This window comes from Melospiza melodia, chromosome 5 (assembly GCF_035770615.1).
Source record: "Melospiza melodia melodia isolate bMelMel2 chromosome 5, bMelMel2.pri, whole genome shotgun sequence".
Classification (NCBI taxonomy): Eukaryota; Metazoa; Chordata; class Aves; order Passeriformes; family Passerellidae; genus Melospiza; species Melospiza melodia.
Window position 1 is genome coordinate 95,275,050 of NC_086198.1, and position 13,507 is coordinate 95,288,556.

The 13,507-nt window shown below is 42.4% G+C and overlaps 1 protein-coding gene across 2 annotated transcripts in view; it reads right to left on the bottom strand.

Moving 5' to 3' along the window:
- Positions 1 to 717: 717 nt before the first annotated feature.
- The window catches only part of KDM3A (lysine demethylase 3A), a 29,434-nt gene continuing 16,644 nt past the window's right edge, over positions 718 to 13,507 (bottom strand). The window contains exons 13-26 of one of the 2 annotated variants that reach the window (XM_063157903.1): positions 11,452 to 11,604; positions 11,084 to 11,179; positions 10,625 to 10,752; positions 8,814 to 9,000; positions 8,187 to 8,356; positions 7,213 to 7,449; positions 6,624 to 6,795; positions 5,597 to 5,687; positions 4,915 to 5,045; positions 4,030 to 4,149; positions 3,806 to 3,945; positions 1,890 to 2,066; positions 1,674 to 1,808; positions 718 to 1,460 (exon numbers count right to left, since the gene is read on the bottom strand). In XM_063157903.1, the coding sequence (XP_063013973.1) occupies positions 1,380 to 1,460; positions 1,674 to 1,808; positions 1,890 to 2,066; positions 3,806 to 3,945; positions 4,030 to 4,149; positions 4,915 to 5,045; positions 5,597 to 5,687; positions 6,624 to 6,795; positions 7,213 to 7,449; positions 8,187 to 8,356; positions 8,814 to 9,000; positions 10,625 to 10,752; positions 11,084 to 11,179; positions 11,452 to 11,604 (2,018 nt within the window). In that variant the 3' untranslated portion in view covers positions 718 to 1,379. The remainder of the gene's footprint in view (positions 1,461 to 1,673; positions 1,809 to 1,889; positions 2,067 to 3,805; positions 3,946 to 4,029; positions 4,150 to 4,914; positions 5,046 to 5,596; positions 5,688 to 6,623; positions 6,796 to 7,212; positions 7,450 to 8,186; positions 8,357 to 8,813; positions 9,001 to 10,624; positions 10,753 to 11,083; positions 11,180 to 11,451; positions 11,605 to 13,507) is intronic. The other variant, XM_063157904.1, reaches the window with a different exon arrangement.

A 13,507-nucleotide genomic window follows, 5' to 3' on the forward strand; every position in this document is an offset into this window, starting at 1 on the left:
GTGGCAGCAAGTGAAGGTGGAGGAAAGCTCTCACTGCATACAGTGAAGGGCTGGTGTGTGGGCAAACCTTCTGTAAATCAACTCTTTACAACAGGCTCCTGCTCCCTGCACATCACTGCAGCCTCTGTCCCCTCTCCTGAGGGAGCAAGCAGGAAATTCCTCTGCAGAAGAGAAGGACCCTGCCACCCAAGCCAGGCCCAACAGTTGCTGCTGATCACAAGCAGCAGGTCAAGTACTTCAAAGAGCATTTGCAGAGTTCAATTTGTTGCATAAGCTCAGAAAAGTGAACTTGGAGGCCACCCTGCAACTTTTAGTGCTGGGAAGGAACTGAAAGGTTAATTCTGTCTCAGGGTATCTCATCAAATGAGAGATTCACTTTCCTATTCATAACCTCTCTTCCTCTTTGAAGTTTTATGATGTTTTCAGTGTTTCTCCAAACAGCCCTGAATTCTGTGTGTACCATTTCAGACTGAAGCTGCAAAGCTCCTGTGACACCACAGCACTGGCAGCAGTAGTGTCAGCTAAGCCTTCCTTGGGTTAATAAAAAATAACTATAAACAGGTCTGCTGCTAAATTCCATAACCTAAGCCTTCACATACTTCAATAAACAGCATGAACCATTTATGATACACAGTTTTCCTCTGCATTTCAAAGTACTGCATCAAATTAATTACATTTTAAACAGTCAACTGAAAAAAACAGGCAAGGAACAGTACCTGAAATAGAAGAATTTTTATGTAACCATTCAGTGTTAAAAACAAGAGAATCAAACATCAGTTCAAATTAAAGAGCAGTTTCGAACAGAAGACATTTGATTAAAAGTTTCTTTTAACATTTAGAAATTTAAATACATTTACCTAAAGATGGTTAACTCCCATCTCTATGTTACTATACAATAGCTTAAAGCTAATTTAAATGCTAGTTCTATGTTAATGTGAAATTCCAGAACTGCATTCTTAACTTTTTATGTAAATTGGTTATTAAAGTGAGTGATTCCATACTTCCTCCCACCCCAAAATAAATTTTAAAAATTGAAGCTTTACAATGCCTTGAATAATATTTTTTCAAAGGAGTAATTTGGAATAGTTCCCAACAGTTCTATAGGAGGTATTTTGTACAGTTTGGAGAGCAACTCCGTATAAAGTTCTATTGCAACTGAGCATTCACAGTATGCCACAGTCCATACATATTACTACATATACATATCAGGTTTGTAAACATTGGAAGAATACACAGAACATAGTACCACGACCCTCTGGTACTGCTGAAAGGAAGATGAGGTAACATTCATATAATCTCAAAGTCCACAGAGGTCCTGACTGAGTAGGTAAAACAGCTGCCAACGCTTCTGTTTCATAGTGTGTGGTTAAGGCTCTACGTCACGGTCTGCTAAGGCTGGATTCATTAGCTCTCAGTATCCCAACTGCATCTTTAACAGCGTGGTAAATGACATTCTTCACCTGCAGGAGCAAAGCAAAACGTGCTTGGTTTTACAAGCAAACAGCACAGAGAGTTTTCCAACTTTCCCACTTACTTCCCCTCACCCTGTGCAGGTTACTTCAGACACACTCATCTGCCCGACCTTCATGCAAATCACCAAATTGGGAAAACATTTGTTGTATTTTAGGGGTTTTTTGTTTAAAGTTCAAGAGCACTGAGCATTGGGAATTTACCTGCAATTTATCTTCATGGTTCGTATGCGTATGTGACAGATACCTAAATTCCTGAGTGAGCCAGAAGCAGTGCTTGACATGCTCTGGGGATACAAAGTCTTCTGCAACTTTAATACAACTGTACAAATTGTGAACCTAGAGAGAACAAACAAGCATTAGGCACGTGCTCAAAGGGCTGCCCAAGCAGCAAAGCCATTCCATGTCCCTGGTGCTTGCCTGGTGTGGAGCTCCTGCTGGGATGAAAACTACATCTCCTAGAAACTGTACAATGGCCCAGCCTTGAACTCCGTACTCCTGGTGAAGGCGCTTCCTCAGCGATCGGTCCAGGTACCAGCTCTGATCGTGAATGGGATCATGATCCACAGGGTTTTCTTGGCCCTGCTCTTCTGCAACCTGGCAAAGTGACAACACAACAGCATTTTAACACACCAGTCTGACTGGGCAGTCGAGTTGTACCTGTGGCATTCCACAAAAGGTGTGCCAGAGGGACTTGCACCACGTGTTCGGGTAGGAGAGTTACACAATACAAGTTTGGATCTTCACTCAGACCTTTGTCAAGGTTTCAGCATTGCTCAGGTCCCACTGGCTTCAAAGACACATTGCAAATGTGGATGTGGAAAATGTAAGTAATCCCAAGTGCCAGTGGCAAGTGAAGCTGCCTGTGTTCACACTGGGAAGCACTGTCACACATGGAACCAGTGTTGTGACACTACTAATGCTGGAGAGGGGCTGTGGAGAAGGGTGTGAAGTGACAGGACAGGGCAATGGCTTTAAACTGAAGGACAGCAGGTTTGGATTAGAAGAAAAAATTAGGAAGAAATTAATTGCTGTGAGGGCAGTGCAGCACTGGCACAGGTTGCCCAGAGAAGCTGTGGCTGCCCCATCCTTGGAAGTGTTCCAGGCCAGGTTGGACAGGGCTGTCAGCAAGTGTCCCTGCCCACTGCAGGGGGTTGGATTGAGATGTTCTTAAAGCTCCCCTCCAACCCCAGCCATTCTGAGATTCTGAGACTCCACAGCCTGTGACTGGAGGACACTGCCAAGTGTGGAACTCAGCAGGTGCCTGCCTTGAGGCCACCATCAGGCAGTGTGTGCTCACTGACCCAGAGCATGCAAACCAGATTTTCAGGAGAAACGAGACTGGGAGGCACAACAAGCACTTCAGGACAGAAATTTGAGGGTTGTGGAGAGAGAATTTCTGTAAGAAGTTGCTGTATAAATCCAACTTGCTGCAGCAGCCATTTACACCCAGGACTGTAGCCCAAAAACTCATCTGGGAGGAGATAAACAGCTTGATTCTACTCCACTAAAAGCTGCTGAAAGCCCCACACCTGCCAGCAAGTGTGATACAAGGACTGAGGTGTGAGACACAGATGTCAGGACTCCAAGTGCTAATGCTTATCAAACCCAGTATCATATTTGATCAACCATAAGATTTGTTCTTTGTTAATATTAAATAAGTCTCTTGTAGCCTCTCCCAGCTTCCAGCAAGAAAGCCATAAGCCTGACCAAGCCAACAGCTGTTTAGATAATCCAATTTATCTTTTTAAATATCAGCATATTGGCTCTTTCCACTTTTAGAGCACCAAAGAAGTCTCACCATTAAGACCACAAAGAACTCTGGGCTATCTGAAGTAAATCTGAACACTGAAACAAAGTCCATCTCTACTAAACCCTTAACTCCCATGAAAACATGACACAAAACACCACCCTTAATTCAGACCTCATGAAGGTAGGGAGAAAAAAATGTAGTAAGAGAGAACAAGGAAAGAGGAAGAGTGTTATGTACCATGTACTGCTCTGACATTTCTCAAAAACGTCTTATATTCTTTGAAAAAGGATCAAATTAAACTGCTTTGCCTTAAATCTAAACCAGCAATTTTCTTGTTCACTATGTAACATTACTCATCCATGAGCAGAGTGGGCAGAAGGAATATCTGCACACAAGGTAACTGCAAGCTTCAGCTCTCCACCCTTTTCAGGTCCTACAAGACTCAAGGCATAGAAGTTTTGTCTTGGTACAACTCCAGTTTTTTGTTTCCACACTAACTGGGACATGAAGGAGGAGAAATCCCCAAAGATAGACTTGCAAGCCTCCACAGGCAGCAGATGAGTTTCTGAGATGAGCAGCTCACCTTCTTCAGGAACTCCCGGATCTTCTCCGTGTCCTTGGCGGCGTAAATGTGCCACAGAGCCCCGGGCTTCTCTCGGCTTTCCGTGAAACGCTTGATGGTCAGCTCATCAGAGTCCCCATCCTGGATGGTCTTCAGCACTTCTGAGGAAGGCAACACCAGCACTTACACCACAGGATCTTCCCTCTGGCCACAGAATTATCCCCCAGCCACCACTGAAATTTTACCTTCTTCCTGATCAGCCTGGCCTTTGGGGATCCCCACGTAAACCATGACGTTGGCCGCGTCAGACACATCCAAGTGCAGGTTGGTTGTGCCATATTTTCTGTCCTCTGGTGTTATTAAGCCTGGGGGAGGAATCAAAGGGGGAAAAAAAGGAGTAGCAGATCCATTAGTAAGACAAAGAAATGGTACACCACTGTCAGAAGCACTTTCTGAGAGGATTAGAGTGCTTGTACTTCTACCAACAGATGCTTCCAGAACAGCAATTTGCTTTCTATGCAGGACCTTGCTCCATCTTGTGGCTTCCCAAGTGATCTGCTGACACAGACCAATGTATTTCTGTCTAGCCTGTATGATATATAAGAGTCATGTTTAAGTCCTGCTAGGACAAAGCACTTGGAGAAATAGTCTCTTTTTCACTCTAACCAGCAGCTGATACAGGATTTACTATCCACCATCTCTCTACTGGCCATGATGCTGCTGCTCCATTTTAAATGTCTTTTGAGTGACAGCAAATAAACCAGACATGGAAAAAAACTGCTCAAGAAGAGATTAAAAGCTAAATGATACAGTTCAAAAAGGAGAACAACAGAAGTAATACAGCCAGAAGCAGCAAAACAACAAATACATGTTGCCAGCCTGTGGAGCAAGTTGATTGCAAGTCTGGGAATAACTACTATTGGCTTGAAACCACCTGGACAAAAACATGTTTAATAAAATAAATCACATCATGCTCTGGACATCACTGATACCTATATATGAGCCAAACTCATCTTTCTGATCCATGGGATTAATAAAATTGTCCACAACAGCAAGGATTCACATAATCTACAATAAATTTCAATAGGAATATGTGGTAAATGTGACCTTTAAAGTTAAAAATTCCTTACCATAGGCATTGTACATCTTGGGGCCCAAATCTGGTCGCACAAAATAGTTGGGAAGTCGAGAGGCAAGGTTGAGCTTGCCACCTCTCCTGGTATATTCTGGCAATGGGATATTTTTCATCAAATCATCAAACCTAAGATAATGCAGCAAAATTTAACATTAGGTGCTGATAAAACCAAAACCAGATGAAACAAACTGCAACAAAAGCTCTCTTCAGTTGAAGAAGTGTACTCTTTCCCTCAGGGGGTTTTTGCTGGACACCATGAAAAGGAGCCAAACAAACAGGGCACAGAAACACAGCAAATAAATTTAACTGCTTGGAGTAATAGTATTTCATTGTGTAATCATCTCAAGAAATCTCAAATAGCTTAAATCCAAATATTTAAAAATGTTTGGCCAAAAACTAAGCTTCAACTGAACTTCAGACTTCAAAGTGATCCAGGCTTTTAGGAGCAGTTTTAGGTGCTCACTTCACTTAGCAACAAACACAATGAACTACATAATTTACCATGAAACTTGTGCAGGATTTCCATTTATGTCAGGCACTCTGAGAAACAGAACTGTTCACATGGCATCAACTGCTGCCCAAAGCTGAGGCAGGTATGAAAACAGCAATATTCCTAGAGTCCATTATTTTGGGGGTGTGCCACAGAAACAATGAACATTTCCTCTGGGAATTCATACCTAGAGGGCATCATATCTCTGAAGTCTTCTCCTGGAGGCCAGTCCTTAAGCTTCAGTACCATTGGCTCTCCCTCCTCTGTTCTCAGGCGACCTAATTTGAAATATTAACAAGTCTTAGTTTTTAACAGCTGTACAACTCAGAATCTGAAGAATTAAGATAAATAAATCTTTATCTCAGTCTAAAACCATGTTCATTCCACAACTTTCCATGTAGAACTGAAGACATACCCTACTCTGGTGTCAGAGGAACTCGTATCACTCTCATGACAAACGTGTTACAACAGGAGATGTCAGACAGACAGACAAGCAGCCCTTACTGCTTCCCTGCCCAGGCACTTCCTACAATTTAACTCAGAAACTGGTTGGAGGCCAAAAGCAGCTGATGAAGCCAAATCTCTTCAAAGATAATTAACAGAAAAGAAAGGTGTGAGTCTTCCACCTCCCACTCTTTGTGCCCTAAGTATGAAACTCCCTAAGCTTACAACTGATTTACACTGTAAGGCAGATCCTTAGATAAGGATGTGTAACAGACACACAAAGGAGAGCCCCAGAAGAAATAGCAACTGTTAATTCTCCTGGAAAACCTCAAGTTCACTTCCCCAAAATATATTTTTATACAAAGTAACTTCAGTTCCTCAGTACAAAGCAGTACCTTCAAGTTAAAACAGCAGCACCCATTTAACCTGTGAGCACCACCCCGACCTGTGCTCTTCTGCTTCACTCAACTGAAATAAAAGAAAAACTGGCAGATACTGACTTGCTAGGAAGATCCTAAATTTCCCTAGAATGTTTCCCCAAACGCCTAAAGGCAGCCAAACATACCCCTGAAGGACAGTATTTCATGGGAATGAGTTTTTATCCACAATCCTATGAGCATAAATGTGTGCAATGCATCCCCAACAAACTGTCCAAGGTGAGGAGAAACCCTTGAACATCTTGTACACTGCTTATGGATCACAAATCTGTGCCAGGACAGAATTATTGCTGCTGAGTGTTCTACCCACTGGAACAAAGTCACAGTACTTACTGGAAATATCTTCAAAACCATCCCAGAAATCCCCTACAGTAGCTCCAGTGATGATTTCATTGGTCCTGCAGTTCACCAGATCTACCTCCTGTTGGCCAAACTCCTTCCTAAAGGACTCTGGTCTCCAGAGGTCTGCATTTAACTTGTGATGCACTCCTGACACCATCACAGGCTAGAAAGCAAAAGAACACCATTTTGAAGAATTATTAAACACCAAAAATTCTACCTACAACAGGGTAATACAAAAAATACATGGAGCATTTGAATGCAGGCATTTTGCAAACTAAATGCTCAGTATGTTTTAACAGAATTCTGCCTTACCATGCATCTGAGCATTCTCTTTCAAACTGAGGCAGCTTTTTATACCTAGAGCCACAGCTTTTTATACATAGAGCCATAATTGCAGCTGTGTGCTTAGAAACAGATTTGAACAGCAAAACAGATCCTTAGATAAGGAAGCCTAACAGTGCTCACGGCACACATTTGATAAGGTTTAATGTTCCTTATCACTGCAGTGGTGGTAGCTGTGCTTCAACTGAAGGACAAAGCAGATGAATTGCAAATGGAAAAAGCAGGGAGCTGGGGATACCTGTCCCTGCTTCCAGCACTCCCTGAAGACGTTCCAGTTGCTCTCATTGTTGGGGTCCTGCAGGCACAGCAGGCGGTTGTCACACAGCCAGTAGTGGGGGGTGTCAAAGCCCATGATGGTGGGCTTGATGGTCAGCCCCTGGGGCTTCTTGGGCAGCTCTGTGATGGCTCTGTTCTGCACCAGGGAGGCAAAAATGTCATCAAGGATTTTGGGTGTACTCTTCAGTCCATTGTCTGTCTGATAAAACACATGAAAGAACAACAATAAAAAGTTAGTGCTCGTTTCTATTTCTATTGCCTTATCCTGCAGGTTTTGAAGAAAGTATTTGCTACTCCTAAAATTTTTCACTTGAGATCCAATTGTGCAGAGAAACCAACAACTGCAGAATTCTGCTGTCCAGAAATGCACCACGATTAAATGCCAGTGCCATTTCTTACACTTTATCTACAGAATTCTGGCACAACAATTTCTGCTGATTTGCATCTCAGCAACACTGCAGAAACCCAGAACAGGACTTGCTTTATATTAAAGAGCAGAAATTCAGTTTTAGCAAAGGACTCTCAAGGCCAGTATTTTTCCCCACCACTCTAAGATCAGACAAAGCCCAGAAGCATCTGAAGTGAACCAGGCTGCAAATGAGGTATGGTGGAGACACCACAGAAGGTTCTTCCCTCCACCTGCCAGTTCATTGGTGCTTCTTTTTCATTCTAAAGGACATCCCAACCAAGGCAGCTGCCAGGCTCTACCCTGAGGAGGTTAATCTGCTTTATCCCTTAGTTCCCAGTTCCTTACCAAGACCTAGCCCCACTAAGCTCCTCCTAACTGAGCACTGAAACTGAATTATCCCTTTTCCCAAATGAAGACAATTTTACTGTGACAAGAAAGCAAACTGCCTGTGGCAGCTGTTCACAGGTTTAGAACAGAATCTAAGCCTGGGATCAACTCAAACTTGTAGGACAGAGTTTCTCCTGTACCTTTCCTGCAGAAGAGTTCAACAGGTTCCTCAAGAAGCCTGTGTTGTTGTTGCTCACAGGAGTTAATATTGCACTGTTGAATGTCTGCAGGGCTGCAGCTGGCTTGGCTAAGCTAGGGAGTGTCTGAAGAGGTTTATTTTCATTCTTGGAAATTGGTATGAGAAGTTTCTCTGAAATGAAGAAAGGAACACCATGAGAATACTTCAAAACTGTGAAAATACTTTGTATTTTTTTAAGACAATATCCTCCTACATGCATACATGTACATATGTATATGTATACACAGACATATAAATCTCCTCCCAATGTATGCAGATAAAATATTTCTGTCACTTAACTTTCTTCAATAAACCAACATTTTTTAAATCCCCCATTCTAAATAAAATCCAAAACCCCCAAACAACAAAAATTCTCAAATTGGATTTTCAAGAATACCTGCATTAATGGGATTTTAATCCAGTTTTTGACACAGAATATGCTAACTCTGCCAGGCTTTACTCCAAGCCATGAGCCCTCATGCCAGCAGGCCAATGACATCACTCTCAGCACAAGATTCTGCTGGGTCTGACCTATATTCTTCTAACAAACAGCCACAGAGGGGTTACTCTTCACTGGTTCTGCACATACCTTTGTTTTCTTTATTCACATTTCCACTGGTTAGGTTTGAAAACCAATTTAGTGAAGGAGAAGTATTTACAGAAGCAGTTTGTTTGCTTCCAAGTGCTGACTTTAGAGGAGGATCATGTGTAGTGACTTGTGGGCTCAGGACAAAGCTGCTGTGTTGAAGGCCAGGCCTGTCCCCTGATGCCAAGTGCTGAAAAAGCAAAGCAATAACTTGTTTAGACACAGACACACTCCACACAAAGGGAATACAAACAACAGCACGTCCAAACTCATCCTTTGAACATTAAAATGGTTTGGCCCTCAAAACGTGTGATGCCCACCAGAGGTCAGCATTGCAGCTCTGCAGGGTTTGGGAGCTCCTGAACCAGGAGCAGCCAGATCCATCACCCCTCAGACCAACAGAGAGCCAACTTTCCCAGGAGCATTTTCTGGGATTGCTTTGGGAACCAAGGGCAGGTTTAACAGAGTTCTCACATTTCCAGTCACAGCTGATGCTCAGGCCAGGGCTGAGCTGCAGCTCCAGCTCAGAGGACTAGAACAGACATGGAGCATTCCTAAACTTGCTCTTAAGCTGGCAGCAAAGGTGCACTCACCTGCCAGGTGTGAGCTACACCTGCACAATGCAAGCACAGGATTGTCCATCTCCTGTGCAGCTGATTTATCTGGGCTTTTGGAGGTTCTAGAACAGAATAACCAAACCACAGCTTTGGGATTCCTGCATGACTGGTGACATCTCTCTCTGCTCAAACAATAATCACCTCAGAAATTATTCTGCTTTTTTGTCTACCTATTATTACATTCTCTATTTCATCTCTGACTGCTGATGCTTGGCAAGCACTCTAAACATGACGTAATACAAAATGCTTCAACCTTTAAAGAGCTTATCCTCACACAACCAGTGCAGTAACTAATTCTATAAAGATGTGTAGATAAATTTAATGCAGCTCTTTGTCCAGAATCACAGGAAATCTGGATTCAGAAGACTGAAGCCAAGTCAGTTGAATGCTAACTTTTGATTCACATAACTATCTTCCACACTTGTAACAACTGAAATTTTTTTTGTCTCTTCTGTTCATTGCTTATACTGAAATCAAGTCCAACCTGCTTCTTACACTTAAGGTAACATTTATTTCCAAAATAAGGCTATGAGTAAGCATCTAATAAAATTAAAATCACTCAATTCACCCCATTTCTTGTGAGATACTTCCAAACTATGCTATTAATTTGTGCTGTTTTTAACAGCAAAAATGTACTACATCCATTATAAATATGTGTATCTTGTGAGGTTTCCTTTGTTTTAGATTTTTCTGCAGTACAGAGAAGCAAACCTACCAGACTGCCAGAGAAATCAGTCAATCTCCACACTCCTCTAAATCTCACTACTTTTTAAAATGTTCTTCTATGAATCCCAGTGCTCTCCCACCTTACTCAGTCCTTTAGATGCTGAATGTATTATATCTCAGGACCCAAGGAATAGCCTACACTTCACAACCACTCCCACTCATCTGTTCTTCACATTCTTCTCTTAAGGCATCTCTCCATCTAATCCCATTTTTGCTCTAAAATCCTCACTGAGCCTTTTTAAAGGATAGGTCAACCAGTGAGGGCTCAGTGCCAAAGGGTCACAAATGAGATTTCCCCAAAAACTGAGAGCTGGATCAGAAAGATGAACAGTGAACACAAATTGTCCCTGTGTGTGGGGTGATCACAGAGGTCAGGGCTGGCACCCACAAAGCCAAATTAGCAGTGGCTTCAGGAACATGCAACAGACTGACACAAACTTCACTGCACAGACCCAGAGGCAGTAACAATACCTGTTTGGAATCCTCCTTTAGAGCTGGCTTGGATAGTGCTTTGAACTGCTTATTTGCACAAGGACAATTTGCCTTTATTCCCCATTTTGTTCTCACAGAGTGAACAATGTCACCAACATCATAGAGAGCTGAAGGGAGAGAAGCACAAATGAGCTCACACACAATCACAACATCCAGCAGTCACCAAGGCTTTTTAAGAAATTGTGTGTGTTGTGCAGCTAAACTCTAATATGTGACTACTTTCATCATTAAACAAGAAGTTCTGCTACTTCTTTGTAAAGGTCAAAGATAATAAAATAGTATTAAACACACATGCTACTTCTGTCTTTGGATAATAAATGCTAAGCTTTTGCCAACTTTACCATTAAAATCAAACCTCACTCAGTACAATATCAACAACACACAAAAGACAGCAAAATCCTACAGCACATTTTGATGTAAATCAAATATTTCCAATACCTTTTCCAGGAATTATTTGTGTAGGCATTAGATTCTCTGGTTCGTGTGCCTGTCCCTTCACACATTTAAACCAGGAGAAAGTATCAGAGTCATCATCTGTAAAACAAAACCGTAACAGCTTTTTGTTACTGATTTGACTATTACTGATACATCCAACCAGGCCTACAACACATCCTTTTGGTTGGGAAGGCTTTTTTTGGGGTAATTTTTTTGGCTCATTTCTTCCATGCAACCACAGGCCTACAACACATCCTTTTGTTCAGGAAGGTTTTTTCACCTCCTTTAAGGTTACCATTGACTTCCAAGTCCACCACCGATTTTATTTCCCCTCTTCCCCCTTTGTTTCAGGTAGCAATAAGCACTCCCACCTTCATGTGAGCTTTTTTTCCTCATCCTGTAGCAATCCACACACACCCCAAAGCCACACTTGGAGCAGACCCAGTGCAGGTTGAAGATGGTGGTGTCGCACACGTCGCACATCTCGCGCACGCCGCGCACCGCGCGCTTCCAGGCCACCTGTCCTGCGGGCAAGGAGGGGACAGGCACAGTGTCAGTGCCAGCAAATTCAGTGTTTGCACGGTAAATACAGCCACTTCAGCACAGGGATGTGACTCACACTTGTCCTTGTATTGGGACACCAAAAAATGCTTTTGTTGTTACACAACAGCCCAAGCAATTGGGACCAGTTTGCTTCCTCCTGTGCAGCACCAACCACAGCTTTTACTCCTGACACGTGTCTGTCCAAGTTAACAAGCACTTTCCTGATGTTCTCCTAAGTGGAAATCCCACAGCTACTCCAGGAAATAAATTCAGGTACTGCTGGCAAGCTGAACTTAATGTGTAGCTTGCCACAGCTAGCTTATCCTTGCTCGCTATTCAGCAGCATGGTGGGCAAGTAGCTGTCAGCCTTTGGGGAGGGTTTATGTGTTTGTTTGTCTGACCTTCTCAGAATGGTGAATTTTCTTTGAAGCACCTTCCTTATCCCAAGCCACTTCTGTCCACCTAAAACATCCCAAACATTGACAGTATCTTGCAAAAAATTACAAGCCCTTCCAGAGCTGTATGATTTTTCAGTGAATCTGTGATTATGCAAGAATTATTTTAGTCTGATCTCCACCTCCTTATGTTGCCAGCTAGAAAACGAGACAAGACAAAAAGCACACACCTGCCTCCTCCTACCACCTTCCACACTTGTAACTTCTCTGAAACTTCCCTGCCCACAATGTTTCTTAATTTTAAAAGCAAGTTATGAGAGACCATGTCCTGATGCATGCTAAGAAAACCATACCAGCATCCAAGACATCTGCTGCTCTTGTTCTGAATAATGCCCATTGACTATGTATGGAACAACACTGGAATAGCTTAGCACAATTTGTTCTTAAGTAGGAGGTAAAAATTGTTTGACTGCTTGCTTCAGAATTCTTCCAAGAGACACAGGTCTAAATATCACCAGCTCCATTCTCCTCTGCCTTTAAAAAACATGCACTATATTTATCATTTTCTAGGTCAACTCTCCAATTTCCCCCAAACAGGATGAAGGTTTTTTTCTTATCTTTTGAATGCAATTTCCTATCTTTTCTGAGTCTTCTCTCTTTGTACTTCTCCTATTTTTTGGTTCCTTTCTGCAGTTTGATCCTGTTTCCTTTGGGCATTTGGTAGCCAAGGAACAACGTGACCAAACAAGGTGTTCTTTCTACACTAGTCAATCTTTTACTTCACAGGGAAAACACATTTAAATTTACCAGAACTTCAAGCCACGGTGACAGAAGAATCCCCCTTTTTCCTGTGCTGACTGAGCACACTCCCACTGTATTATTGTTCAAAGAACACCACATATTCAGACTGTAAATTACTTCTTTCCTGCCCAGGGTATTCAAAATAACCTCCATATTAATGAAAGTGTGTTCCCTTCCTCTCACTGGTCAGGGCAATAAAATCAAAGATGAATTAATGAGACACTGCTCCTTTCAAGCCAATTCCAGAACTCACACATGTCTGTGTTTTTTAAGCAGAGGATGTTTCTGGTAGCTATGCCAACAGATGCATCCTCTGCTATAAGGAACACCACACCTTCCCTTTGTTTCATGAATTCACCCAAAGCTTCACTCTCCCAAAAGTGTTTCTGCATTTCAGTCTACACATCTCACTCTGGCTATAGATAATTTGGTTCCACAGACCTGAACATGTTGCAGGTCAAGAGAAGAGCAAAGCTTGCAGATTCCAAGCAGCCCAAGGTAAAGACCCCACAGTGAGAATTTCTGGAATAACTCAAATCTTCCCCCTGCTTTTGAAGGGCATTCAAGCTTGTTCAGCTTTTTTTCTTCTCTCAGAACAGTGGAATGACTGCCAAACTGAGGATCTTTATCTAATGTCAACACTCCACAAGCACAGGAGACAGTGACAGTCTCCTAAACTGTGCTGTAC